Source organism: Somniosus microcephalus, chromosome 25, assembly GCF_052327205.1.
Source record: "Somniosus microcephalus isolate GS21.2 chromosome 25, FLI_Smic_1.0, whole genome shotgun sequence".
In the NCBI taxonomy this organism is placed as follows: Eukaryota; Metazoa; Chordata; class Chondrichthyes; order Squaliformes; family Somniosidae; genus Somniosus; species Somniosus microcephalus.
In genome coordinates, this window is record NC_141011.1 from 50,071,691 (window position 1) to 50,097,042 (window position 25,352).

Below are 25,352 nucleotides of genomic sequence, written 5' to 3' on the forward strand. Positions count from 1 at the left end.
CGTGACTATCTGAACCGTACTGATGAGGAAGGTGCCAGGGTCCGTCCCCTGCTCTCTCCTGAGGTACGTTTTTCTCAGTCTGGTGGCGGCGGGGGGCGCGGGCGACGGTTGTGGGGGGGGGGGGGTGCACACCAGTGAAGGTGGGGCACTGCAATAGGCGCCGGTGCCCTGGGTTTGGGGCAAGGGAATCGACAACTGTTGCCTCTGTAGAGTGCCTTTCCTCTGACCATTGATGGAAGCTTGCGTGTGTTCAATGAGGATAAGATTTTGTTCTCCAGCCCCCCCCCCAATTCCCCATGCCCGGCTCGCCCGCAGCACTCGCTGTCAAAACTTACACATGAACAATAGCCACTTGTGCCAAGTTCTAGAGGGTGCCGTGTACAGAACTGTACCCCAGGAAAGAGTCGGTGCCCTCAGGAGAGGGGAGAAACTGGCCAAAAAAAATGACCAGTGTATAGTGCAGACTCTAAGCATGTTCTAACTGATGCATACCCCACGACGATGTTCGCGCTGTAGGCTCTGGCAAACTGGAGGTTCCAGTAGTTGAATCATGCAAGCAGCTGATCTCAGTAAGCTGACGTTCCAAGTGCTACATTGGCTCTAAGATTGAGACCATCCGTTCAGCTGCCTCTGCCACTTCCCTTCCTTCCCCTAGCCCACTGGGCCAAACTTCCTCTAAGGTTCCCCCCTGCCCTAGCCCTGAACTAACATCTTTCTCCAGTTTCTCTCCGATCTCCCGTCATGACCTCTTTTGCGCTCATCTTGTCCATGAGACCCACCTCCTGCTCCCTCGACCCTATTCCCACCAAACTGCTGACCACCCAACTTCCTTTTCTGGCTCCCATGACAATTCTGCGGCTGAACTTTACTTACCTTTCCTTTTTTCCCACACTCTTATTGGCTGCACTCCTCTCCCAGACCAAATAGCCAGTGTGCTCTGGTTTAGACCGGATGTGTACCTGTTGTAATAATTGTTGTTTCGTATGATGGGAAAAGCTTCTAATGGGATGTCTAGTTTGGCTCTCCATTCGATGGTCTCGGGAGCCGAGTGGAGGAATGAGGTTGCCTCCCGTCACAGATCTCGGTGGGCAGGTCGATGTGATGTGTTCCATGGTCTGAGACTCATGGCCATAGTCACACTTCGGGCCATCCCTCATCTTTCACTTGTGGAGCAGGTGGGCGCATCGTCCGCACCCTGTGCGGATTGGGTTGAGCGCCGTCCACTGTCTTCGAGCGAGGTCGAAGCCAGGGACCTCTGCTGCTGGGTTAGTGATGAGGTGTTGGTTCTTTATGTTGCGTGCGCCCCACGATTCCGTCCATCCGGATCGTGGGTCGATACCAGCTGCATAAATATTGTAGTAATATCTATAATTTGTAGTAATATCTTTTGTGTTTTCCATTTCCTTCTCTTTCTCTCCCTCCAGCCCTTCCACTTCCTGAAGCAGCGATGTATTTATGATCACAGTTGTCTTTGCAAATAATGGCCTCTTGTCATCTCCCATGCCAAGGTATCTGGAAAGATTACAGACTGTGCTGTGTGGATTACTGGGTGACCAGCTGCTTGTAACCGCCACTGTCCAGTGTTAATGTTTGAAAAGTGCGCTAGTGTTTTGGTGTCAGTAGCCCTAACTGTAGAAATGGTTCGTGTGGCAGCGCAGTTGTTTGTAGCATGCTTGTGGATAAAAGGCTTTTATTGTATGATTACCAATTTAAAATAATCCATGCATTTGTGTTGAAGAAACCACTTCTGTGTATTTGTTGTTGCAAAGCAAGTGTTGGTTCTCAATGATTTTTGTTCATCGAGGCAAAGGATGTCCAGAGGGATAGAATTGAAAAGCAGAGAAGTGATGTTGAAGTTGTATCGAACCTTGGTTAGACCACATTCGGAGCACTGTGCACAGTTCTGGTCTCCATATTACAAAAAGGTTATAGAGGCACTGGGGAAGGTGCAAAAAAGGATTTGCAAGGATGATACCAGAACTGTGAGGTTATAACGATCAGGAAAGGCTGAACAGGCTGGGGCTCTTTTCTCTAGAAAAGATAAGGCTGAGCGGTGACCCAATAGAGGTCTTTGAAATTATAACGGGGTTTGATAGGGTAGATGCAGAGAAGATATTTCCACTTGTGGGGGGGCGGGGGGCGGTGATCATCATTAAGGGTCATTAATAACTCCAATAGGGAATTCAGGAGAAAGTTTTTTTACCCAGGGAGTGGTGAGAATGTGGAACTCGCTACCACAGGGAGTGGTTGAGGTGAATAGACATAGATACATTTAAGGGGAAGCTGGATAAGTACCTGAGAGAGAAAGGAATAGAAGTATATGTTGATTGGCTGGGATGAAAGAGGCTCGTGGGGAGCATAAACACCGGCATGGACCAGTTGGGTAAATGGTCTGTTTCTGTACTGTAAATACAAAGGGGGAAAAATTGGGTTGCTTTGTGCCTCTCTAGTGAAATTCAGCGAGAGGTTAGCTGCGGCAGTGGCCGGCAGCGCCCTGCGGCGATGACGTCATCACTGTGCGCAGCACCCCGGCCGCAAACGTGGCTCGCACCCCCGGACCTAACGCCGGACGCTGTGTCCGACAGGGTCAGGGTGCTGTGTTTGTGGCCACGGCGGTGCAAATTAAAGGGCAGGTGCCAGCACCCACCTCCTCTTGTGGGGCGCCGGCCGCGATCGGTCTTGAGTGCCGGGCTATTTTGCCGGCACTCCGCTCCCCGGTGGTCCAGCAGGGCCCCAATGCGTGCAGCGCGAGGCCCCGCCACTTTAATAATGGGAGGGTGGCCTGCAGTACTGTTGCACGTAGCGTCGCGATATTGAATGGTAGCGCCCCAAGAGGGAGGGGGGAGAGCTTCCAGTAGCGCCCTGCCTCCTGCTTATGGTGCTACCATTCCATTTCCGGCACGGGGGCGCTAACTTTTTCATGGTGCTAAAAGTAGCGCCCCGGCAAAGTTATCGTCCCAATTTTTCACCCTAAGTTACTGTCCAACTGGGGAACAGAACACTTTGCACTCTTGGCCCCAAGTGCCAGTGTCAAATATTTTTCCTGGTGAGGTGCAGTTGTACCTGAAAGCATAGTAAAGCTCTGTGTATCCTGCCCTGACAGATGAGCACCAATGTAAACTCCGTTCCCCACATGAGCCATCCATCGACACTGAGTGAAACTGACCATCCTGGTGGCAGTCTCTGGGGAGTTCTGTGTCGTGCACTAGTATCAATTGTAAACTAGGTCGATGCTGCACAAATGTATTTCATGTGGGACTTTTGCAGCCAGCAGAGAGAGGAGGAACTATTGCTCAATCAATAGACTGGATTCAAACTCTGGTCCCAGAGCTAATTCTTTGCCTTGCACCAGCATTGTGTCAGCTGTGGCTCAGTGGGTAGCGCAATCACCTCCGAGTCAGGGGGTTGTGGGTTCAAGTCCCACTTCAGGGACTCGAGCACAAAAATCTAGGCTGACGCTCCAGTGCAGTACTGAGGGAGTGCTGCACTGTCGGAGGTGCCGTCTTTCGGATGTGACATTTAACCGAGGCCCTGTCTGCTCTCTCAGGTGGATGTGTAAGATCCCATGGCACTATTTCGAAGAAGAGCAGGGGAGTCATCCCCGGTGTCCTGGTCAGTATTTATCCCTCAACCAACATCACTAAAACATTGTCTGGTCATTATCACATTGCTGTTTGTGGGAGCTTGCTGTGTGCAAATTGGCTGCCGCATTTCCTACATTACAACAGTGACTACACTTCAAACAGTACTTCAAATTATGTGTGTAAAATCAATCCCAGCCACTTACAGCAGTGTGGACTCCAGGCGTGATTGACGGGGGAATTACCCACTCATCTCCATTCTGGCTGGGACTTGTGGTCAATGTTCCCTTTAATTTTTTTTGGTGCTCGGCCCCTTCAAAATAGCGCGCATGTGCGGTTTTTCTTATTTTAAAGCCAGTGAGCCGGCTGCGCGGGAGCTCTGTATCCAGCTGTAAATATTTATCCACCTCTGTCAATGGCCACTGCCTCAACTACTCCCTGTGGCCAAGTCTTCCAGGCTTCACAATCTCCCAACCATTACACGATACTTTACAATCAACGCACAGGTACTGCATGAAAAACAGCAGAGATGTGAAAAGCGCGCAAAAAAGGATTCATGAAGGATGCAGAAAAAAGAATAAAATATAAACTGGGCCGTGTTGAAATTTGTTGAGGTTAATTAATCACAAGGCTTGCACAGCCTGTTCTCACCAATAACTTGAGTGATGGGACATGAAGTAGTGTGAATAAAGGATGTGGAGGGAAATATCGCCCCAGTCCTGTTGGGGTCGGCTGTTCTTTGCCAGTTCTTCCATTACTGTGTGTCAGCAGCTCGCAGTTTCCTCTCTATTTGCAGTGGGTTTTTACCAATTGTTTGCAACAATCAACGTCATAGAGTCACAATGGCACAGTAGGAGGCCATTTGGCCCATCGAGTCCGTGCCGGCTCTCTGTAGAGCGATCCAGTCAGTCCCATTCCCCCGCTCTATCCCTGTAGCCCTGCAAGTTTATTTCCCTCAAGTGCCTATCCAGTCTCCCCTTGAAAACATTGAGTGGCTCCGCTTCCACCACTTCCGTCGGCAGCGAATTCCAGGTCTTCATCACTCTCTGCGTAAAAAAAGTTTTCCCTCACATCCCCCTGTATCTCTTACCCAAAACCTTAAATCTGTGTCCCCTAGTCCTTGTGCCATCAACTAGTGGGAACAGCCTTTCCCCGTCTAGCCTATCCAAACCCGGCATAATCTTGTACACCTCTATCAAATCACCCCTCAACCTCCTTTGCGCTAATGAAAATAAATCCAGCTTCTCCAACCTGTCCTTGTAGCTAAGATCCCCAATCCCCGGAACCATTCTGGTAAATCTCCTCTGCACCCTCTCAAGGGCCTTCACATCCTTCCTAAAGTGTGGTGACCAGAACTGGACGCAATACTCCAGTTGTGGCCTAACCAGCACTTTATGAAGGTTCAGCATAACTTCTCTACTTTTGTACTCAATACAGGAAACTTCGCGATATCCGGCACCAACGGGACCAAGCTGCTGCCGATCTATCAAAACTTCCGGATAGACCAGCGCTAATGTTGAAGGATACGGAGGTTTTCATCTCCGTATCTGACAACAAACACTGTTGCTTAGCAACAGCTTGTAAACACTCGGCCCGTACCTTGGAAGCGTCTCTGAAGCTGTTGCTAAGCTACAGAGATGCTTTCCAGAGCCTGACAGTTTATAAAAAAAAAAAAAATGCTAGAAGGAAAAAAACCTAACCAAAACGGCTGCTGATTTCTGCCATTAGATCGAGGTTTCCGGACATACAACCTCCGGATAAACCAAAGTTTCCTGTACCTCTATTTATGGAGCCCAAGATCCCATATGCTTTGCTAACCACTCTCTCAATATGTCCTACCACCTTCAGGGACCTCTGCACATTAACTCCCTGGTCCCTCTGTCCCTGCACACTCTTCAAAACTGTGCCATTAAGTGTATATTGTCTCTCCCTGTTCCTTCTGCCAAAATGGATCAACTCACACTTCTCTGTATTAAATTCCATAAAGTCTACATTTATTTATTTATTTTTGCAGGAAGAAGCCGACTCATGTGAAGGTGAACTGCTGGTTCTGCAGCCAGGACACGACTGTCCCCTACGGCAACAGGAACTGCTGGGATTGTCCAAACTGCGAGCAGTACAATGGATTCCAAGAGGTTAGGGTCCTTACACTTTTCAAAAAAAGCACGGTCACACGTCACTGGCTGTTAATGTTCCCTTTAAGCTGCAGCTCCCGTGCAGCTGGTGAGCCGGCTTTTAAATGACAACAACTACTTGTATTTATATCGCGCCTTTAACGTAGTAAAACATAAGAAATAAGAGCAGGAGTCGGCCATATGGCCCCTCGAGCCTGCTCCGCCATTCAGTAATGACCTCATCTCCACTTTCCCGCCCGATCTCCATATCCCTCGATTCCCCTAGAGTCCAAAAATCTATCGATCTCCGCCTTGAATATACTCAAAGACGTAGCATCCACAGGCCTCTGGGCAGAGAATTCCAAAGATTCACAACCCTCTGAGTGAAGAAATTCCTCCTTATCTCAGTCTTAAATCGCCTACCCCTTATCCTAAGACTGTGACCCCTAGTTCTAGACACTCCAGCCAAGGGAAACAACCTCTCCGCATCTACCCTGTCAATCCCCTTCAGAATCTTGTATGTTTCAATGAGATTACCTTTCATCTAAACTCCAGACAGTATAGGCCCAATCTCTTATCATAAGGCAGCCCTCTCGTCCCAGGAATCAATCTAGTGAACCTTCGTTGCACCGCCTCCAAGGCAAGTATATCCTTCCTTAGATAAGGAGACCAAAACTGTGCACAGGACTCCAGGTGTGGTCTCACCAAGGCCCTGTACAATTGTAGCAAGACTTCCTTATTCTTATACTCCAACCCCAACCCCCTTGCAATAAAGGCCAACATGCCATTTTTCTTTTCTTCCAACCAAAGTGAATAACCTCACATTTCCCTACATTATACTCCATCTGCCACCTTACTACCCACTCACTTAGTCTATCTATATCCCTTTGCAGGCTCGGTGTTCTCCTCACAGCTTACTGCCCCACCTAGCTTTGTATCATCAGCAAACTTGGATACATTACACTCGGTCCCTTCATCTAGGTCATTAATATAGATTGTAAAGAGCTGAGGCCCCAACACTGATCCTTGCGGTACCCCACAAGTTACAGCCTGCTAACCTGAAAAAGATCCGTTTATTCCTACTCTCTGTTTTGACCATTAACCAATCCTCGCTAATATATTACCCCCAATCCCATGAGTCCTAATTTTGTGTAATAACCCCTTGTGTGGCACCTTATCGAATGCTTTTTGAAATTCCAAATACACTACATCCTACTAGTTACATCTTCAAATAACAGAGTTGTCAAACATGATTTCCCTTCTGGTACCACATCCCTAATAATAGATTCTAGCAATAACAACAGAAAATGCTGGAAAAACTCAGCAGGCCAGGCAACATCCGTGGAGAGAGAAACAAGAGTCAACGTTTCAGGTCGAAACCCTTCATCAGGATTCTAGCATTTTGCCTACTACTGACGTCAGTTCACAAAGGGCACAGTGCAACAGAAGAATGAAATGCAGTGAAATTGTCCGCTGCCGTACCTGAGATCTAAAACAACCTGTGCTCTTTCTGTGTTGTGCGTGACATCTCCCCAAATTGTTGCCAAATAAAATGGCAGAATGATTAATGGCAGTGGATTGCAGGAATATCTGGGGATGTTTTACTGTGTTAAAGCAAATGGGATTCCCAGAACTTTACTGCTGCAGTTCCTGAGTTGGAAGCAATCTGCTGGCTATGAACTTAACTGAAAATGTTCTAAACAAATGTATTGGTTTAAAAAAAAAAGTGAAATATCAATCTCGTTTTAAAAAAAAAAGAGTTGCAATCAAATATTGAGGGTGTTGACGGTCTGATCTGATAACCAAGATGGATATCGATGTCACGAGCTCACCATCTTGCTCCCTCTTTGCCAGCTCTTCCAGCTGTCTGCTTGTTCCTTCTTCCGCTTCGACCTTCCCAAACACAACACCCTCTCCGCTTTGGTCTTGCAAGTTGTCAACGAACCACCATCTGTAAACTCGGTTTACGTATTTTGGAGAGGGGAAGCAAGAACAAATTCACCTTTTTATAAAAAAAAAAAAAAAAAAAAATATATATATATACTGTGTATATATATATATATTTTTTTTGAAATGTGGTGAACTGGAAATGTTCTCTGAATGTGGGAGGCCATTCAGCCTCTCGAGCCTGCTGCCATTCCGTGAGATCGTGGCTGATGTGTATCCTAACTCCATCGACCTACCATGGCTCCATATCCTTTTCATATCCTTGTCTAGCAAAATCTATCGCTCTCTGATTTAAAATGATTAATTGAGCTAGCATCAACTGCTTTTTGTGGGAGAGAGTTCCACACTTCTACCAGCCTTTGCGTGCAGAAGTGTTTCCTAACTTCCCTCCTGAATGGCCTGGCTCTGCTATTAAGGTTCATGTCCCTTTGTCCTAGATGTCCCGCCAGCAGAAAAAGGTTCTCTCTGTCTACCCTCTCAATTCCTTTCAGAATCCTAATAGCCTCAATCAAATCGCCCCTTAACCGTCTGTATTCCAGGGACTACAAGCTTGTTTAAATCGCTCCTCATAATTTAACCCTTGAGGCCGTGGTGTTCAGTGAGAATATCCATCCAAATTCAGAATAGTTTACTGCCGAATTACTGGAATCTCTGTCCAGTTGTGTCCATGGTATATAAAAGGTACCTGTCTGATTACCATCTCGTCTCGCCTTGAATATCTCTTAATGTCTCTTCACCTCTCACTGACCTTCCCTTTTGTTCTTTCATCCCCTCCCCCATTTCCCAGCCCCCAAACTTGCTTTTTCATCCGTTTCATTTCCTGCTTTTTTTTCTCAGTTCTGACGAAGGGTCTTCGACCTGAAACATTGACTCTGTTTCTCTCTCCACGGATGTTGCCTGGCCTGCTGAGTTTTTCCAGCGTTTTCTGTTGTTATTTCGGATTTCCAGCATCCGCCGTATTTTGCTATCATAAAAGGTATGCTGTGCTTTCTTTCAGAATGGAGACTACAATAAACCGATCCCTGCTCAGTACATGGAGCATCTCAATCACATGGTGACCAGCTGGGCAACGCCCTCGGAAGCTTCCAAAATTCAGCAGTGGCCAAATGGACAAATTCTCTTCTGTAAGAAATGTAACAACAACCAGCCCCTGAAGATCAAGCAATTGGCGTCCTTCGTGCCCAGAGACGAGGTGGGAATTTAGTCTCCAGCAACTGTTTAAATGTGCCATTGATCTACTTAATCGAATGCCATTTACGGTCGCTATTATCTCGCTCTCTCGAGCTCTCAGGTCCCCGGGCTCTTCCACAATCCTGAGATCTAGTTGCAGCCTTATTCCTGCTTGGAAAATCGGGAAATAGGGATGGAGCGTAGCTCCCTGTGCAAGCTCACTTTTAAGATGATATGACTTGTGGGCAACGTTCTGTCTAAGCTGCGCAGCGGTCTGGAGGTCCCGCGCAGGCTTTTCAGTGCAACATTCGTGAAAATTTGAATGGGCCGTGCAGCCAGTTAAAGGGACAGCTCACCTCTTTTTTCCGCCCCCCCCCCCCCCCCCCAAAAAAAAAAAATTAGAGGGAACATTGCTTGTAGGTCCTCCTTTTCATTTAATTTAAAAAAAAATTCTACCTGCCCATTGCAGTAGAATTGCTATATTCGCAAATTGCCCACTTCTTCTTGGGCAGTCCCTCGGAACCGAGGATGACTTGTTTCCACACTAAAAATGAGTTCTCAGGTGACTGATGAGTCCAATGCGGGACCTACAGTCTTTGTCACAGGTGGGGCAGACAGTGGTTATATAGAAACATAGAAGATAGGAGCAGGAGTAGGCCATTCGGCCCCTCGAGCCTGCTCCGCCATTTAATGCGATCATGGCTGATCATCCAAATTCAGTACCCTGTCTCTGCTTTCTCCCCATATCCCTTGATGCCTTTAGCCTTAAGAAATATATCTAACTCCTTCTTGAATATATTTAATGAATTGGCCTCAACGGCCTTGTGTGGTAGAGAATTCCACAGGTTCACCACTCTCTGGGTGAAGTAATTCCTCCTCATCTCTGTCCTAAATGGCTTATCCCTTATCCTTAGACTGTGACCCCTGGTTCTGGACTCCCCTGCCATCGGGAACATCCTTCCTGCATCTAGTCTGTCTAGTCCTGTTAGAATTTTATAAGTTTCAATGAGATCCCCTCATTCTTCTAAACTCTAGCGAATATAAGCCTAATCGACCCAACCTTTCCTCATACGTCATTCCTGCCATCCCAGGTATCAGTCTGTTGAAGGGGCGGGTGGGTGGGGTGCTTGGGTTGACGTATGCTCCTTCCACTGTTTGCACTTGGTTTCCGCTTGCTCCTGGCGAAGAGACTTGAGGTATTCGGCACCTTCCCGGATGCTTCTCCTCCACATTGTGCGGTCTTGGGCCAGGGATTCCCAGGTGTCGGTGGGGATGTTGCACTTTTTCAAGGAGGCTTTGGGGGTGTCCTTGAAGCATTTCCTCTGCCCACCTGGGGTTCTCTTGCCGTGTCGGAGCTCCGAGTAGAGCGCTTGTTTTGGGAGTCTCGTATCGGGCATGCGGACGATGTGGCCCGTCCATCGGAGCTGATTGAGCGTGGCCAAAGCTTCGATGCTGGGGATGTTGGCCTGAGCAAGAACACTGACGTTGGTGCGCCTATCCTGCCAATGGATTTGCAGGATCTTACGGAGGCAGTGTTGGTGGTGGATCCTGAGACATAGCTGAATCCTGAGACATTTCTTTTAAGGATACACATGACTTACAGACTGTGGTTAGGTTTTAATCACCATCATTGCCATTTTTAAAAATTCGTTCCTGGGATGTGGGCGTCGCTAGCAAGGCCAGCATTTATTGCCCATCCCGAATTGCCCTTGAGAAGGTGGTGGTGAGCCGCCACCTTAAACCGCTGCAGTCCGTGTGCTGAAGGTGCTCCCACAGTGCTGTTAGGGAGGGAGTTCCAGGATTTTGACCCAGCGACGATGAAGGAACGGTCGATATATTTCCAAGTCAGGATGCTGTGTGACTTGGAGGGGAACTTGGAGGTGGTGGTGTTCCCATACGCCTGCTGCCCTTGTCCTTCTAGGTGGTGGAGGTTGCGGGTTTGGGAGGTGCTGCCGAAGAAGCCTTGGCGAGTTGCTGCAGTGCATCTTGTAGATGGTACACACTGCAGCCACGGTACACCGATGGTGGAGGGAGTGAATGTTTAAGGTGGTGGATGGAGTGCCATTGAACAGCCCTATTCCACGGGCTTTACGTATAATGTGAAACTCTGTGTGAATTAAACTTCTTTTGAAAATTAACAATTTCTTCATCTGTTGAACTCGCTACATTGGTTAGATCACCCAGTGCTTGCCTAAACCAGCCAGGATCAAAAGGAAAAGCTCTAACATTGTTAACGAGGTCATGATTTTCTCTTCGTCTCTTTCCACCAATGAAGTGGCATTTCTGTTGTTAAGCCATCAGTTTGATCGGAAAATATACCTTTCGCCTAAATGTTTTTGTTTGTTTTGAGGGAGTTAGATTTAGATAAATGTATTGGCACTTAATGCAGGAGCTGGATTAAACTACTTAAAGCTTTTATGTTAGAAAACTGCTCTGCTCCGAGCTCTGGGCTTAGCCAAGAGATTGAAGTTCTAGGTTGTGTTTATTGATCTCACTCCCAGGGACGTGAGAAGGTATCACTTCTCACTCAATTTTTTTTTATTCATTCACGGGATGTTGCTGGCAAGGCTGGGTTTTTACGACAATCCGATAGTTTCATGGTCACCATTACTGATGCTCGCTTTTTATTCCAGATTACTTAACTGAATTTAAATTCCCCAGCTGCCGTGGTGGGATTTGAACTCATGTCTCCGGATCATTAGTGCAGAATTACTAGTCATAAGAACATAAGCAGGAGTAGGCCATACGGCCCCTCGGGCCTGCTCCGCCATTCAATAAGATCATGGCTGATCCGAACCTAGACTCACGTCCACTTCCCTGTCCGCTCCCCGTAACCCCTAATTCCCTTATCAGCTAGGAAACTGTCTATCTCCGTTTTAAATTTATTTAGTGTCGCCGCTTCCACAGCTTTCTGAGGTAGCAAATTCCATAGATTTACTACCCTCTGAGTGAAGAAGCTTCTCCTCATCTCAGTTTTGAAAGGGCAGCCCCTTATTCTAAGATCATGCCCCCTAGTTCTAGTCTCACCCATCAGTGGAAACATCCTCCCCGCATCCACCCGATCAAGCCCCCTCACAATCTTATATGTTTTGATAAGATCGCCTCTCATTCTTCTGAATTCCAATGAGTAGAGGCCCAACCTACTCAACCTTTCCTCATAAGTCAACCCCCTCATCTCCGGAATCAACCGAGTGAACCTTCTCTGAACCGCCTCGAGAGCAAGTATATCTTTTCTTAAATATGGAAACCAAAACTACGCAGTATTCCAGGTGTGGCCTCACCAGTACCCTGTATAATTGAAGCAAGACTTCCCTGCTTTTATACTCCACCCCCCTTGCAATAAAAGCCAAGATTCCATTGGCCTTCCTGATCACCTGTTGTACCTGCATACTAACCTTCTGTGTTTCATGCACCAGGACCCCCAGATCCCTTTGTACTGTAGCACTTTGCAGTTTCTTTCCATTTAGATAATAACTTGCTCTTTGATTTTTTTAGTCCAGTCTCATAACCACTATGCTACCATTCCCATAATAATTGCCAGAATTTAATGTGAACCAGGGGTTTGTTTTATCCAGCACCCCAAAAGTGTGATATTGTGTCTTCAACAGTGTTGACATTAGAAGGTCCTTTTGCCTTCTACACAGTCAACCATGCAACAGTATAGAGATCTTGGGAAAGACTGAGTTGGCGTTTGAGGCAGTACGATTGGCCTTGATTTCAACATGGTGAGGGTGAAGAGGGGCAATACTGAGGGAAAAGGCAGGCATGCGCAGAGGTGCAGCAACAACAACTACTTGTATTTATATAGCGCCTTTAACGTAGTAAAACGTTTCAAGACGCTGCACAGGAGCGTTATCAAACAAAATTTGACACCAATCCACATGAGATATTAGGGCAGATGCCAAAAGCTTGGTCAAAGAGGTAGGTTTTAAGGAGCGTCTTAAAGGAGGTAGAGAGGCAATGAGGTTTAGGGAGGCAGTTCCGGAGCTTCGGGTCCCGGCAGCTGAAGGCATGGCCGCCAATGGTGGAGCGATGAAAATCGGGGATGCTCAAGAGGCCAGAATTAGAGGAGTGCAGAGATCTCTTGGGTGTGGCGGGGGGGTGAGTTGGTGGTTGTGGAGCTGAAGGAGATTACAGAGATAGGGAGGGGCAAGGCCATGGAGGGATTTGAAAACAAGATTGAGAATTTTAAAATCGAGGGGTTGCTTAACCGGGAACCAATGTAGGTCAGCGAGAACAGGGGTGATGGGTGAACGGGACTTGGTGCGAGTTAGGACAGGGGCAGCTGAGTTTTGGATGAACTCAGGTTACGGAGGGTTGAACGTGGGAGGTCAGCCACAGGTATTGCTCGCTGTTGACAGGAGTCAGTTTGGGGTGACCTTTCTCTCCCCCTCTCTCCCCCCCCCCCCCTCCCCAACCACCTTCCTTCCACCCATCAGGGGGTGGGGGGCGTGCCTTCTGCTGTGCAGGCCTCGCCGTCTTAAATTACCTCCATCTCAACAACTCTACATTTTTTTTTAAGACCCTCATTAAAACCTCCCTCTCTGACTAAACTTTGGGTCTTCCCTCCTAATAGCTCCTCCTTTGACTTGGCATCCATTTTGTCCTTGAGCCTCTGAGGCATCTTGGGATCTTCATCGACATTAAAGTCACTGCATAAATGGAAGTTGTTGGGCATTCCACCAAGGCAGTAGCCACCTGGATTAACCTACAAGTATATAGACTAGAGGCACTCCTGCAGAACAACAAATTGCAGTAATCTGCAGATCCTCAGTTCAATAGTTATGTAATCTAAAGGTGGTTTGCTGCCAAGAAATGTGTGATTTGGCAACATTGTCCTCTCTCTCTCTCTCTCTCTCAGCCTTAGCATGTCACAGAATAATTGTGCTCTCTCCTGCAGGCACTCCTGTGGTATAACATAATGGAAGGCTTCTTTCCTCTTCAGGTTTTTTTTGCCAACAAAAGCATATCCTGTCCAGGCCATAACCTGTATTTTCTTTTTAGGCTGACCAGTGTTAAGTCCTTGCTGGGTTGCTCGACTAAGCGTTCTCACTGGGTGCCAGAGTATAGTTAATTGCTTCCATACTTGGTGTTTTGGCTTAAATGGTAAATTTTGGGGTTGGAGTCATTGCTGGCTTTCTCTGCTTTACAGTCCAACAGTGACTACGCTTCCGAAGCGCTTCATTGGCTGTAAAGCGCTTGGGGTGTCCTGGGGTCGGGAAAGGCGCTGTAGAAATGCAAGCCTTTCTTTCCAAGAGAGTTGAAGATGACTGATTTGGATCCTCGGGGCGGGGGGCAATACTCCAGGGAACTTGATCAGAGAGCTGAAAATTGGTGGCCTGATTTGCACATGCTCTTTTCTGACCTTTTACCCCCCCTAAAACCGACTATAAAACTCCTTATGCATTGTATATAATAAATGAAGTGTTAAACTGCGCTCTTGTCAAGTGTTCGGTACTCGGGTGAACATTAATGCTGGACCCTTTAAGGTCCTGAATCCTAAGGGCACTTAACATGATGATCATACAAGATCTGTCTATATCCACTGACTATTCCAACGTTCTCCTGCCCGGCCTTCATGTTGCACCCTCTGTAAACTTGAGCTCATCCAAACTCGGCTGCCCGTGTCCTAACTCGCACCAGGTCCCGTTCACCACCATCACCCCTGAGCTCGCTGACCGACATTGGCTCCTGGCCGAGCAATGCCTCGATTTTTAAGTTCGGAATATAAGAAAATAAGGCCATACGGCCCCTTGAAATTCTCATCCTTGTTTTCGAAATTCTCCATGACCTCTCTATCTATCTAACCTCCTTCAGCCTTGCAACCTCCCCCACCCGAGATCTCCGCGCTCCTCCAATTCTGGCCTCTTGAGCATTCCCGATTCCATCGCTCCACCATTGCCGGCCGTGCCTTTAGCTGCCTGGGCCCGAAGCTCTAGAATCCCTCCCTAAATCTCTCCCCTTCCGCGTTTAAGACGCTCCTTAAAACCTACCTCTTTGACCAAGCTTTTCGTCACCTGTCCTAATGTCTCTCTATGTGGCTCGCTGTGGAATTTTGTTTGAAAACGCTCCTGTGAAATGCCTTGGGATGTCTTACTACGTAAAGGCGCTATATAAATGTAAGTTTTTAAAGCATTCTGCCGTGCAGACTCATTTTAAGGAATTTATAATCATGTATTCCAGTGTTCCCTCTAAATTATTTTTTTCCCCTGTGCGGGCCCTTTAAAATTTGCTGCGCCGTATCTCGCCCTGCGGCAGTGCTGGTGAGCGGCCTGCGCGGGGCCTCGTGGACGTGCACCTTGGGTTGGGGGGGGGGGGGGGTGGTGCAGGAACATTGCTGTATTCCCAATTCAGTGATGGAGCACAAACTTTCATCTCGGAGCAGTGCTCCCAAGCGCATCCCTGTAATCTGGAGTTCATTTTGCTTTAAAATGGGGAAAATTGATATGACTGCAAACCTTATGCGTGTTATATGCCTGTTCGAAATGGGAAGTGCAGTCTGCTGCCAGCCTTATAAAATGGGTACTTTCAGCATCATATTCACTGCCAGATGAGCTGTAATCTAAAATGATCTGTTACTACATTATAACAGCATCTTTTAAGATTAGCAGTGACATTTATATTACAGTAGAGGGTGCTGTAGTTATGGGCAAGTGGGATTTTGATTGCAGTCTGCTGCTGAAGGTGTCGTTAATGCAAGAAAAATGGGGCGAATTTTACATCTCTTTACTGTTGGTCTATGTATAGACTGGCCGATTGGAGCATTTTAACAAACTTTTGAAACCACCTGTGGTTCACTGGTGGTGCTTCTCATAAATGTGCTGCAAATAAAGGCTTTGAATTGAACTTTAAATATAAAGGACCCAGACTAGATTGAAGCGTAGTGGTTTAAGGTCCAAGTATGCAGAAAGCATTAATACATCCACTTCAACAGAACTAGATGGTGATGATTGGTGATTTCCCACATTACAACAGTGACTCCGCTTTAAAAGTACTTCATTGGCTGTAAAGCGCTTTGAAAAGTCTGGTTGTAAAGGCACTGTAGAAATGAGTCTCTCTCTCTCTTTCTCCCTCTCTCTCTCTCTCTCTCTCTCTCTCTCTCTCTCTCTCTCCCCCTCTCCCTCTCCCTCTCCCTCTCCCTCCCTCTCTCTCTCCCTCCCTCTCTCTCTCCCTCCCTCTCTCTCTCCCTCCCTCTCTCTCTCCCCCCTCTCTCTCCCCCCCTCTCTCTCCCCCCCCTCTCTTTCTCTCTCCCCCTCTCTTTCTTTTGTTTTTTATAGGTTCACCTTAGCTTGCCAGACTTGAGGGTCATCATACTTTCTGCAAATCCTTGCCTTAGAGTTAGAATATACCTGAACACCTTTTTTCCATTTCAATATTTTTTTTCTCTAAGCATGCCAACTAACGTATTGGAAGGCTTGCAGTCTCTCTGAAGACCATTTATAGAACATCACTGGACCGATGCTTCCGATTTATCCGTCAACTTCTCCCACTTTAAAGCTTAGAACAGCACTTTTAGCTGGATGTAGCTGTTAAACTGTTTTACTCAGTCAATGCTTTTGTCAGGTGCAGTCGGCAGGGATTTATTGGCTTGATCTGTTGCAGCATAAACTTTCTGTTGTGGTTTATTTTTTTAGCCACAAATTATTGGTTACATTCAGAATCCAGATATAAATAACGTGACATATATATGTGGCCCTTAAACAACATCAACTTGTATTTATATAGCGCCTTTAACGTAGTAAAACGTCCCAAGGCGTTTCACAGCAGTATTATAAAACAAAAAATTTGACACCGAGCCACATAAGGAGAAATTAGGGCAGGTGACCAAAAGCTTGGTCAAAGAGGTTACCTTTTTTCCCCCCATGTGATGGTACAAGAATCGAATTTCTGTTGGTTGGTAATATGTCTTCAATTGACCTTAATTTCTAAGTGAACTGAAAAGTGCGATTTGGTGCCCCTCGCTGTGTCAGTTGGTGTGTTATTTGTTCAGGCTCCGTGTCGTGTCGATAAGACACCGTGTAAATCTAATTGGCGCCATTGAAGAGTAGCAGGAGAAACTTGGGAAATAGTTTTTCTTTTCCTCTTAAATAGCATGGTGGAATTTTCACACTGACTTGGTTTCAAAGGCATTCCTGTCTTTTGAAGCACAATTATTGCCATGTTTTGGTACAGTGCCTTGCACTTTCATCAGCCATTGTGGGATTCAACGCGCCAGGTTTGGTAGCAATTTGTTTACACGCTTCCTATTGTATATAATGGCCGGGTGTCATCACCTGATAAGTTGACCACGTTACTGAGCGACTGCTGCTGGTAGCTGCAGTTTGAAAATGCCTCCGAACTTTGGATTAGATCTAAGGTGGTGCGGCGAATCTTTCAGTTTTGTTTTGAGCCGTTGGACACGACCTCTGAAAGGAAATGTTTGAATTGTGTGACCTGTTGGTGGATTAGAGTGGTGATGATTAATTCGCTTTTGTGTCATCTAATGTGTTTGTTAAAAAGAAAGACTTGCATTTATACAGCACCTTTCACAACCACTGGATGTCCCAAAGCACTTTTCAGCCAATGAAGTACTTTTTGAAGTGTAGTCACTGTTGTAATGTAGGAAACGCGGCAGCCAATCTGCGCACAGCAAGCTCCCACAAACAGCAATGTGTGATAATCAGATAATCTGTTTTTTAGTGATGTTGATTGAGGGATAAATATTGGCCAGGACACCGGGGATAACTCCCCTGCTCCTCTTCGAAATAGTGCCACGGGATCTTTTACATTCACCTGAGAGAGCAGACGGGGCCTCTGTTTAAAGCCTCATCCGAAAGACGGCACCTTCGACAGTGCAGCACTCCCTCGGCACTGCACTGGAGTGTCAGCCTAGCTTTACGTGCTCAAGTCTCTGGAGTGGGACTGTGAACCCACAACCTTCTGACTCAGAGGCGAGAGTGCGACCCGCTGAGCCACGGAGATTATTTACTATGGAAGAAAGCCAATTATTTTCCATAAGCTTGACCTATGCAAGAAAGAAACACGAGCGTAAATTAAAATCGAGCTTTATCTAGAAAATAAAAGCGTTGATTTATGTAAGATCTTAACGATCTTTGAGTTCTTGGACAAGACACCAATAGGCAGCAGCCAGTATGTTTGAGCAGTAGATCAAGATTTATTAAGCATACAGCGTAATATACTTAATATTAGGCGATAGTTTTAACGAGTAGCTCGCAGCTCTGGGTCTCTGGAACCTCTCGGACACAGGTGATGTCGTCTTAAGTCTGTTCCTTTGTCCTCGCAGTACGTCTGTGTGAAGTTGTTCTTTGGGTATCGAGGTTTTAACCCTTTTATCAAAAGTTGGTTTGGCCAATGTCCATATATGGTCTTTAACAAAATCACCTTTTTTAATTGGTTCTAATGGCCAAAATACCGTTGTCACTCAGACTATGGTAGCATCCTGCCTTTCCAGTATTTTTCCACCAACTTTGCCATGTTCAGTGTTATCTTGTTTGTAGTTTTGTTAAGCGAATTCTAAGTTCTATACAGCATTATAATATGTTATTTAATGATTTAACCTTCACTCGCAGTCTGTGGCTGTTTGAGATCAAAACTTAGTCAAAACTGCTTTTGACTGTGCGGCTACATTTTGAACAAGTTTTCCAGTTACCCAGCAGTAATTATGGGTAATATTATTTGGTCAATGGCTACGCTTGAAGTTATACATATATGATTCTCGTCGTCTAAATATATTTAAATATCAGCCTTTTGTGCATTTAGTTTGGCAGATCTTTTGGTTAGTGATATAACGGAGTATTTGTAATTGCTGAATTTGAAGCCTGGCTCAGTTTAGAAACTAGAGGTGGAGGGAGGGCCAAGAGGAGAGGATACAGAAGTGTAGTGGTCAATGTTCCCTTCAGTTTTTTTTGGGTGTGCGGCCCCTTTATTCAAATTCCCGCGTATGCGCGGTTTTTCCTATTGTAAAGCCAGCGAGCGGCCTGCGCGGGGGCTCCAAACTGCTGTGCGACCACGCCGCTTAAAGTGGTTGTGTTACTGGACTAGCAATCCAGCAGTCTGCAGTAGTAATCCGGGGTGAATGTGACTTCATATCCCACCGTGGCAGCTTTTGAGAATTTTAATTCAGTTTTTTTAAAAATCTGAAAATTAAAAAAAAAAAAAAAGTTAGTATCAATAAAAACCCAACTGGTTCACAACTGGCATTTTAAGGAAGGAAATCTGTCGTCCTTACCCCAGTCTGGCCTATATGTGACTCCTGTCCCGCACCAATGTGGTTGACTCTTAACTGCCCTCTGAAGTGGCCCAGCAAGCCACGTGGTTAGAAGACCCACCGCTCTCGGCAACAATGGATGGGCAATAAATACCGGCCGTGCCAGGAATGCTCGCATCCCGAGAATGATTTATAAAAAAAACCTCAGTGGAGGAGATTGCATATTGGTTGGTGCCTTTTTCTTTTACAAAGTGATTTTTAAAAATGGTTTCTCTTCCCCCCCCCCCCCCCCCCCCCCAAAGCCCTTTATCTCCTGCGCAGCCACTTTAAGACTGAGAGTTTGGGTAATCTGCCAATACTGCTCTGGTGACGAATGCTAAAAATGCGCAGGAGTGATTGCGGTTGATTTATCTCACCAGGGGAAAGGGAGAGTTCTCGGCGCCTTGTCCCAAAGGACGCGACTGCTGCCAACGGCACAAAGTAGTTGTGCAGGAGCAGTTCCAGTGGTTTTTTGGTTTGTTCTCGCCGGATGTCCCACAGTTTGGCGAGAGCAAAAGGTATGGGGTGGAAATTTCAGTTATCGTGAGGTCTATAATGTGACTTGAAGGTGATATTAGGATGTTGTCAGCTTGCGAGATTTTTTTATTGTAATGTCGCGGAGTGTGTTTATCGCTATCAGGTCCTCTGTCGGTTGTGGTTTGCACGCGCGGCTGGTGAACAGAATGCAGGCGCAGGATGTTGGGATTTAATCGGCTGGGAAAAGGATCATTGAGAAAGAGAGTAGAGACAGTGCGGAGAGATGGAGAGAGGAGCGCTGGACAAAGAGACTGGGGAGGCAAACGAGAGGGAGGGCGGAGAAGGAACGCGAGGAGAGAGAGAGAGAGAGAGAGGGGGCAGCGGTGTGATTAATTCATCAGAATGAACTGCTAAAACTTCCAGTACAATTTAACGAGGAGATGTGACTAGAAGGTGATATTTGGATGTTGTCAGCTTGTGAGAGTTTCATTGTACTCTCGGCGAGTGTGCTTATCGCTGTCAGCTCCTCTGTTTGTTGTGAGGAAAGTAACTTTTTCATATTTGGGACCTGACGTTAATGTGCTCAGCGCAGCTTCTGGTTCGTTGGCAGCAGTCACTCCGTATCCCAAAATACAACACGACAAGAGTGGATCAGCGATTGACCCATTGCCGGGGCAAACCATTTTGTTGCGACAACTAATTTTTGAATGACTCCAATCTGCTCAAATCAGCGTGTTCACTGCGGCAGGTATTTCTTTATGCAATATTCCAGTAATGGGGCCTTAAATCCAAATCGTGCCTGTAACAAATCACTGTTAATACTCTAATGTGGCAAATCGCTTGCCGTGACTCACTGCTCAGTGAATTAAACAGTTGCAACTGTTCTTGTGTAAACTGATAAAATTGTCAGTTGTGGCTTTATCATTAGCTGATCTTTCGAGACAAAGGTATTAGTCAAGGATTACATTTCCAGTATTTGAATAATCCATTGCCACTGCTTCTTGCCGCACTGGCGCTCGGTGGAACTTCAGACCATATGCAAAATTAATCATCTCAATTGCTGCTTAATTCAATACATTTCTGCAATGCGATTTGCTATTACTTTTCAGTGTTGGTAGCAATGCAACAGCTTCACTGATGAACCAAAATCTATCTGCCTGATATCAGCCAAGAAAGAAAGACTTGCATTTATTTAGCGCCTTTCACGACCACCGGACGTCTCAAAGCGCTTTACAGCCAATGAAGTACTTTTTCAAGTGTAGTCACTGTTGTAATGTGGGAAACGTGGCAGTCGATTTGCGCACAGCAAGCTCCCACAAACAGCAATGTGATAATGACCGGATAATCTGTTTTAGTGATGTTGATTGAGGGATAAATATTGCCAGGACACCGGGGATAACTCCCCTGCTCTTCTACAAATAGTGCCATGGGATCTTTTACATCTACCCGAGAGAGCAAATGGGGCCTCGGTTTAACATCTCATCCGAAAGACGGCACCTCCGACAGTGCAGCACTCCCTTAGCACTGCACTGGGAGTGTCAGCCTAGCTTTATGTGCTCAAGTCTCTGGAGTGGGACTTGAACCCACAACCTTCTGACTCGGAGGCGAGGGTGCTGCCCACTGAGCCACGGCTGACGTAATTCCCGAGCCTGGTTACTAGCGAGTGATGCAGTGTGGAACATGAGCATGTTTGACCGTAAGAGGTAGGCTTGGATTTGGCTCTGATGCCCTCGCCTGGTTGAGAGTGTGACTAGGCTGCACATGAAGGATGACCGGTTGGGTTGGGCACTGAAAGACTGCTGGCCCGTAAGGAACTCTACGCTGAAAAAGAGAGGAGAAAGCGCGCAGGAAACTTGTCTGTGGCACAGGCCTATTTCTCAACTCCTGCTTGTTTTAGCGCTTAATTTATCATCACATTAAAGCTCTTGTTTTATTTACACATCAAACCTGTGAGATCTGTTACGATAGCGAAATACTGCAGATGCTGGAAATCTGAAATAACAACAGAAAATGCTGGAAAATCTCAGCAGGCCAGGCAGCATCCGTGGAGAGAAAATAGAGTCAACGTTTCGGGTCAAGACTCTTGACAAAGTGTTTTCACCCGAAACGTTGACTCTATTTTCTCTCCACGGATGTTGCCTGGCCTGCTGAGTTTTTCCAGCATTTTCTGTTGTTATTTCCGAGAGTTCTGTTTATTGGCATTCAGGGTTGAATACTTGGTGTGCATGTTTTAAAAGTGATTACTCAATTGCCAACCTAGAAACGTGTTTTTCTGCGAGGAGATGCTTCTGAGGAACTGGGCGTGTGAGACCTGCTGAAAGATTTGTGATAGTGCCGTTGCTTCAGAATGCCAGTGGAGCCTACAAGGCGGCGTCTAACACGACTACATATAAGGAAAGTATTTTGACAGTGGTAATTAAGATGAATTTGTTTCAGGCATTGTGGGTATATAAAACCTTCATCTTCTGAAGTTGAGCCAGACAATTTTGAAAGTCTTCACTGTTCAGGCAGAGCAAGGTCACAGAAACGTTTCCAAACTCTGGGTTGCGAGGCTTTATGCCAAATGATTTTTGACCTCCTTCGTTGAGATGCAGTGTGTTGATTCTTTGTCAGGATTGACTATCTGTCTCTACAGGTACAGTGTAATACGATCTCACCAAGGATACAAGGCAAGATAAATGTTCATAGTTCTCTGTCAAATGACAGAATGTGACTCCAGACATTGCTGTTCTTAGCTTTATATTTCTAAGTAACTCCATTAGGATTTCAGAATATTGGCGGCAGTGGGAGGGGGTTGGGGGCTGGTGGGGGAGAAGAAATGCTGTGCAATCATTTGCTTGCATGCAATTTAAAGACTTGTCCAAACAGTTCTCCCTCTTGGTTCCGAGCTCCTGGGAGTCCATGTGCAAAATCTGGGACCAGGATGTGAGGTGGATATGTGGCCAATAAGGGAAACTATTACATGGGGGATGGGGGGGGGGGGGGGGGGGTGTTTCGGATGATGCTAGCTGCTTCTAAACCCTCTGGTAATTGGCCTCTGTTCCGATGGAAATAGAATGTGCACTCCAGACCGGGCAAACAAACTCTAACTATGTGGATTCCTCCTGGCTGGCCTCCCGCCTTGCGCCTTCCATAAACTTGAGCTCATCCAAAACTCTGCTGCCCGTGTCCTAACGCTCACCAAGCCCCGTTCACCCATCACCCCCGTGCTCGCTGACCTACATTGGCTCCCGGTCCGGCAACGCCTCCTTGTTAAAGTTCTCATCCTTGCTCTCAAATCCCTCCATGGCCTTGCCCCTCCCTATCTCTGTAACCTCCTCCAGCCCCACAACCCCCCCGAGATCCCCCACGCTCCTCTAATTCTGACCTTTTGCTCATCCCTGATTTGCATCGCTCCCACCATTGGCAGCCGTGCCTTCAGCTGCTTAGGCCCCAAGTTCTGGAGTTCCCTCCCTAAACCGCTCCGCCTCTTCATCTCTCTACTTCTCTCTCCTCCTGTTAAGACGCTTCTTAAAACCTAGCTCTTTGACTAAGCTTTAGGTCAATTGCCCTAATATCTCTGTATGTGGTCGGTGTCAAATTTTGTTCGATAACGCCCCTGTGAAGTAAGTGCATTGGGATCTTTTATTTCGTTGGAGGCGCTATATAAATACAAGTTGTTGCAGTTTGGTTTGAAGGACCTTGAACGCGGTGTTGGGGTTCCAGAAATGTCTGGTATCCAGCTGACACCCCCCGCCCCCCCCCCCCCCCCTCCCCCCAAACCCCCAAAATGCAACTTGAACTTGTGTAAAACTGTTTTGAAAGACATCCTGGCTTCCAGTTCCCGCCTATGGCACTACAGTTTGTTGATTTATTTGATATTGGTACATGATAACTTGGTTATTCTGGGTTTTTTGTTGACTGATCTCTAATGAACAGATCTAAGTGATGAACGAACTGAAGATCCTTGCATCAGATGTACAATTTTAACTTCCAAGGTGTGATATTCTTATCTCACTCTTTAATATTTTGTGGGTGTATTAGAATGTTCTTTCCTCTCTCCTAAAAGACGTTTGTTCTTGGGTTTTGGTTTCTGCATTGCTGGCGCACCGCCCAGGTGTCCGTTCTTCTATGATATGGACCGCGACGGTGAGTTGTCCACATCCTGCCTAGCCAAGGAGCGCCTGGCAACCCACATCAGTCCTCTCCTCACCAATCGCCTCTTCAAGCATGGCTTTCCTGCAAAATAACTGTTTAGCGATGAGGACTGGCAACCCTGATTATTGGCACCGAGCCTGAGGGGGACCTATTCATAGAATCATAGAAATTTACAGCACAGAAGGAGGCCATTCGGCCCATTTTGTCTGTGCCGGCCGACAAAGATCTATCCACCCTAATCCCACTTTCCAGCACTTGGTCTGTACCCTTGTAGGTTACGGCACTTCAAGTGAATATCCAAGTACTTCTTAAATGTGATGAGATTTTCTGCCTCTACCACCCTTTCATGCAGTGAGTTCCAGACCCCCACCATCCTCCTCAAATCCCCTCTAAACCTCCGACCAATTACTTTAAATCTATGCCCCCCTGGTTATTGACGTTTCTGCTAAGGGAAATAGGTCCTTCCTATCCACTCTATCTAGGCCCCTCAATTTTATACACCTCAATTAAATCTCCCCTCAGCCTCCTTTGTTCCAAAGAAAACAACCCCAGCCTATCCAATCTTTCCTCATAGCTAAAATTCCCCAGCCCAGGCACCATCCTCGTAAATCTCCTCTGCACCCCCTCTAGTGCAATCACATCCTTCCTGTAATGTGGCGACCAGAACTGAATGTAATATTCTAGCTGCAGCCTAACTACTGTAGTGTTTTATACAGGTCAAGCATAACCTCCCTGCTCTTATATTCTATGCCTCGGCTAATAAAGGCAAGTATCCCATATGTCTTAACCACCTTATCTACCTGTCCTGCTAGCTTTAGTGATCTGTAGACATGCACTCCAAGCTCCCTCTGATCTTCTGCACTTTTCAGTGTCCTACCATTTATAGTGTCTTCCCTTGCCTTGTTAGCCCTCCCCAAATGCATTACCTCACACTTCTCCAGATTGAATTCCATTTGCCATTGAATTCCTATTGTCCAGCCCTGGCTCAATATCAGCCCTGAACTTACCTTGTTCTCTGACTCAGTAATGTACCAGATGGTGCATTTGGCCACTGAGCATCCGGGAGCTAAAATGTTCAGATTTTCCATCTCTTGGTTACAGATCCCTTGTAATGGTGCAACTCCCACAGTTTCCCCCACACCCACAACTAAATTACATCACACGCGGTATAACGGGCAACTTTTTTTTAAAAGAAAAAGGACATGATTCTCTGTAATTGTACAAAAAAAAAGCAACAGTTGTATTTATTGTTGGTTAAAACACGCAGCTGTCATCAATTTTAAATTTCGCATTTCAAAATGTCCTCTCCAATATTTATCCCTCAATGTCATTAAAAAGAAGCAGATTATCTGGTCATTATCACATTGCTGTTTGTGGGAGCTTGCTGTGTGCAAATTGGCTGCTGCGTTTCCTACATTACAACAGTGACTACATTTCAAAAAGTACTTCATTGGCTGTAAAGCGCTTTGGGACGTCCTGAGGTCGTGAAAGGCGCTGTCTGAATGCAAGTCTTTTTTCTTACTTTTTGTTCAACTTATGGACGTAGTGTTTTTTGTTCTTCAGAACTGCACTCAATTATGTACTGAAACTGTGTGCAAGATTTTTGTTGTACCTTTTGTCTCGAGTCCCAGTCATTTTTATGTGACAGTTTTGCTATATGATATCTAGATCAGAGTGCTG

General features: G+C 46.3%; 1 protein-coding gene across 4 annotated transcripts in view; it reads left to right on the top strand.

Moving 5' to 3' along the window:
- The window catches only part of tmem201 (transmembrane protein 201), a 212,572-nt gene that overhangs the window by 16,451 nt on the left and 170,769 nt on the right, over positions 1–25,352 (top strand). For 3 of the 4 annotated variants that reach the window (XM_085967365.1, XM_085967367.1, XM_085967368.1), the window contains exons 2-3: positions 5,596–5,716; positions 8,640–8,834. In XM_085967365.1, the coding sequence (XP_085823491.1) occupies positions 5,596–5,716; positions 8,640–8,834 (316 nt within the window). Of the gene's footprint in view, positions 1–295; positions 1,509–5,595; positions 5,717–8,639; positions 8,835–25,352 lie in introns of those variants that run through there. The other variant, XM_085967366.1, reaches the window with a different exon arrangement.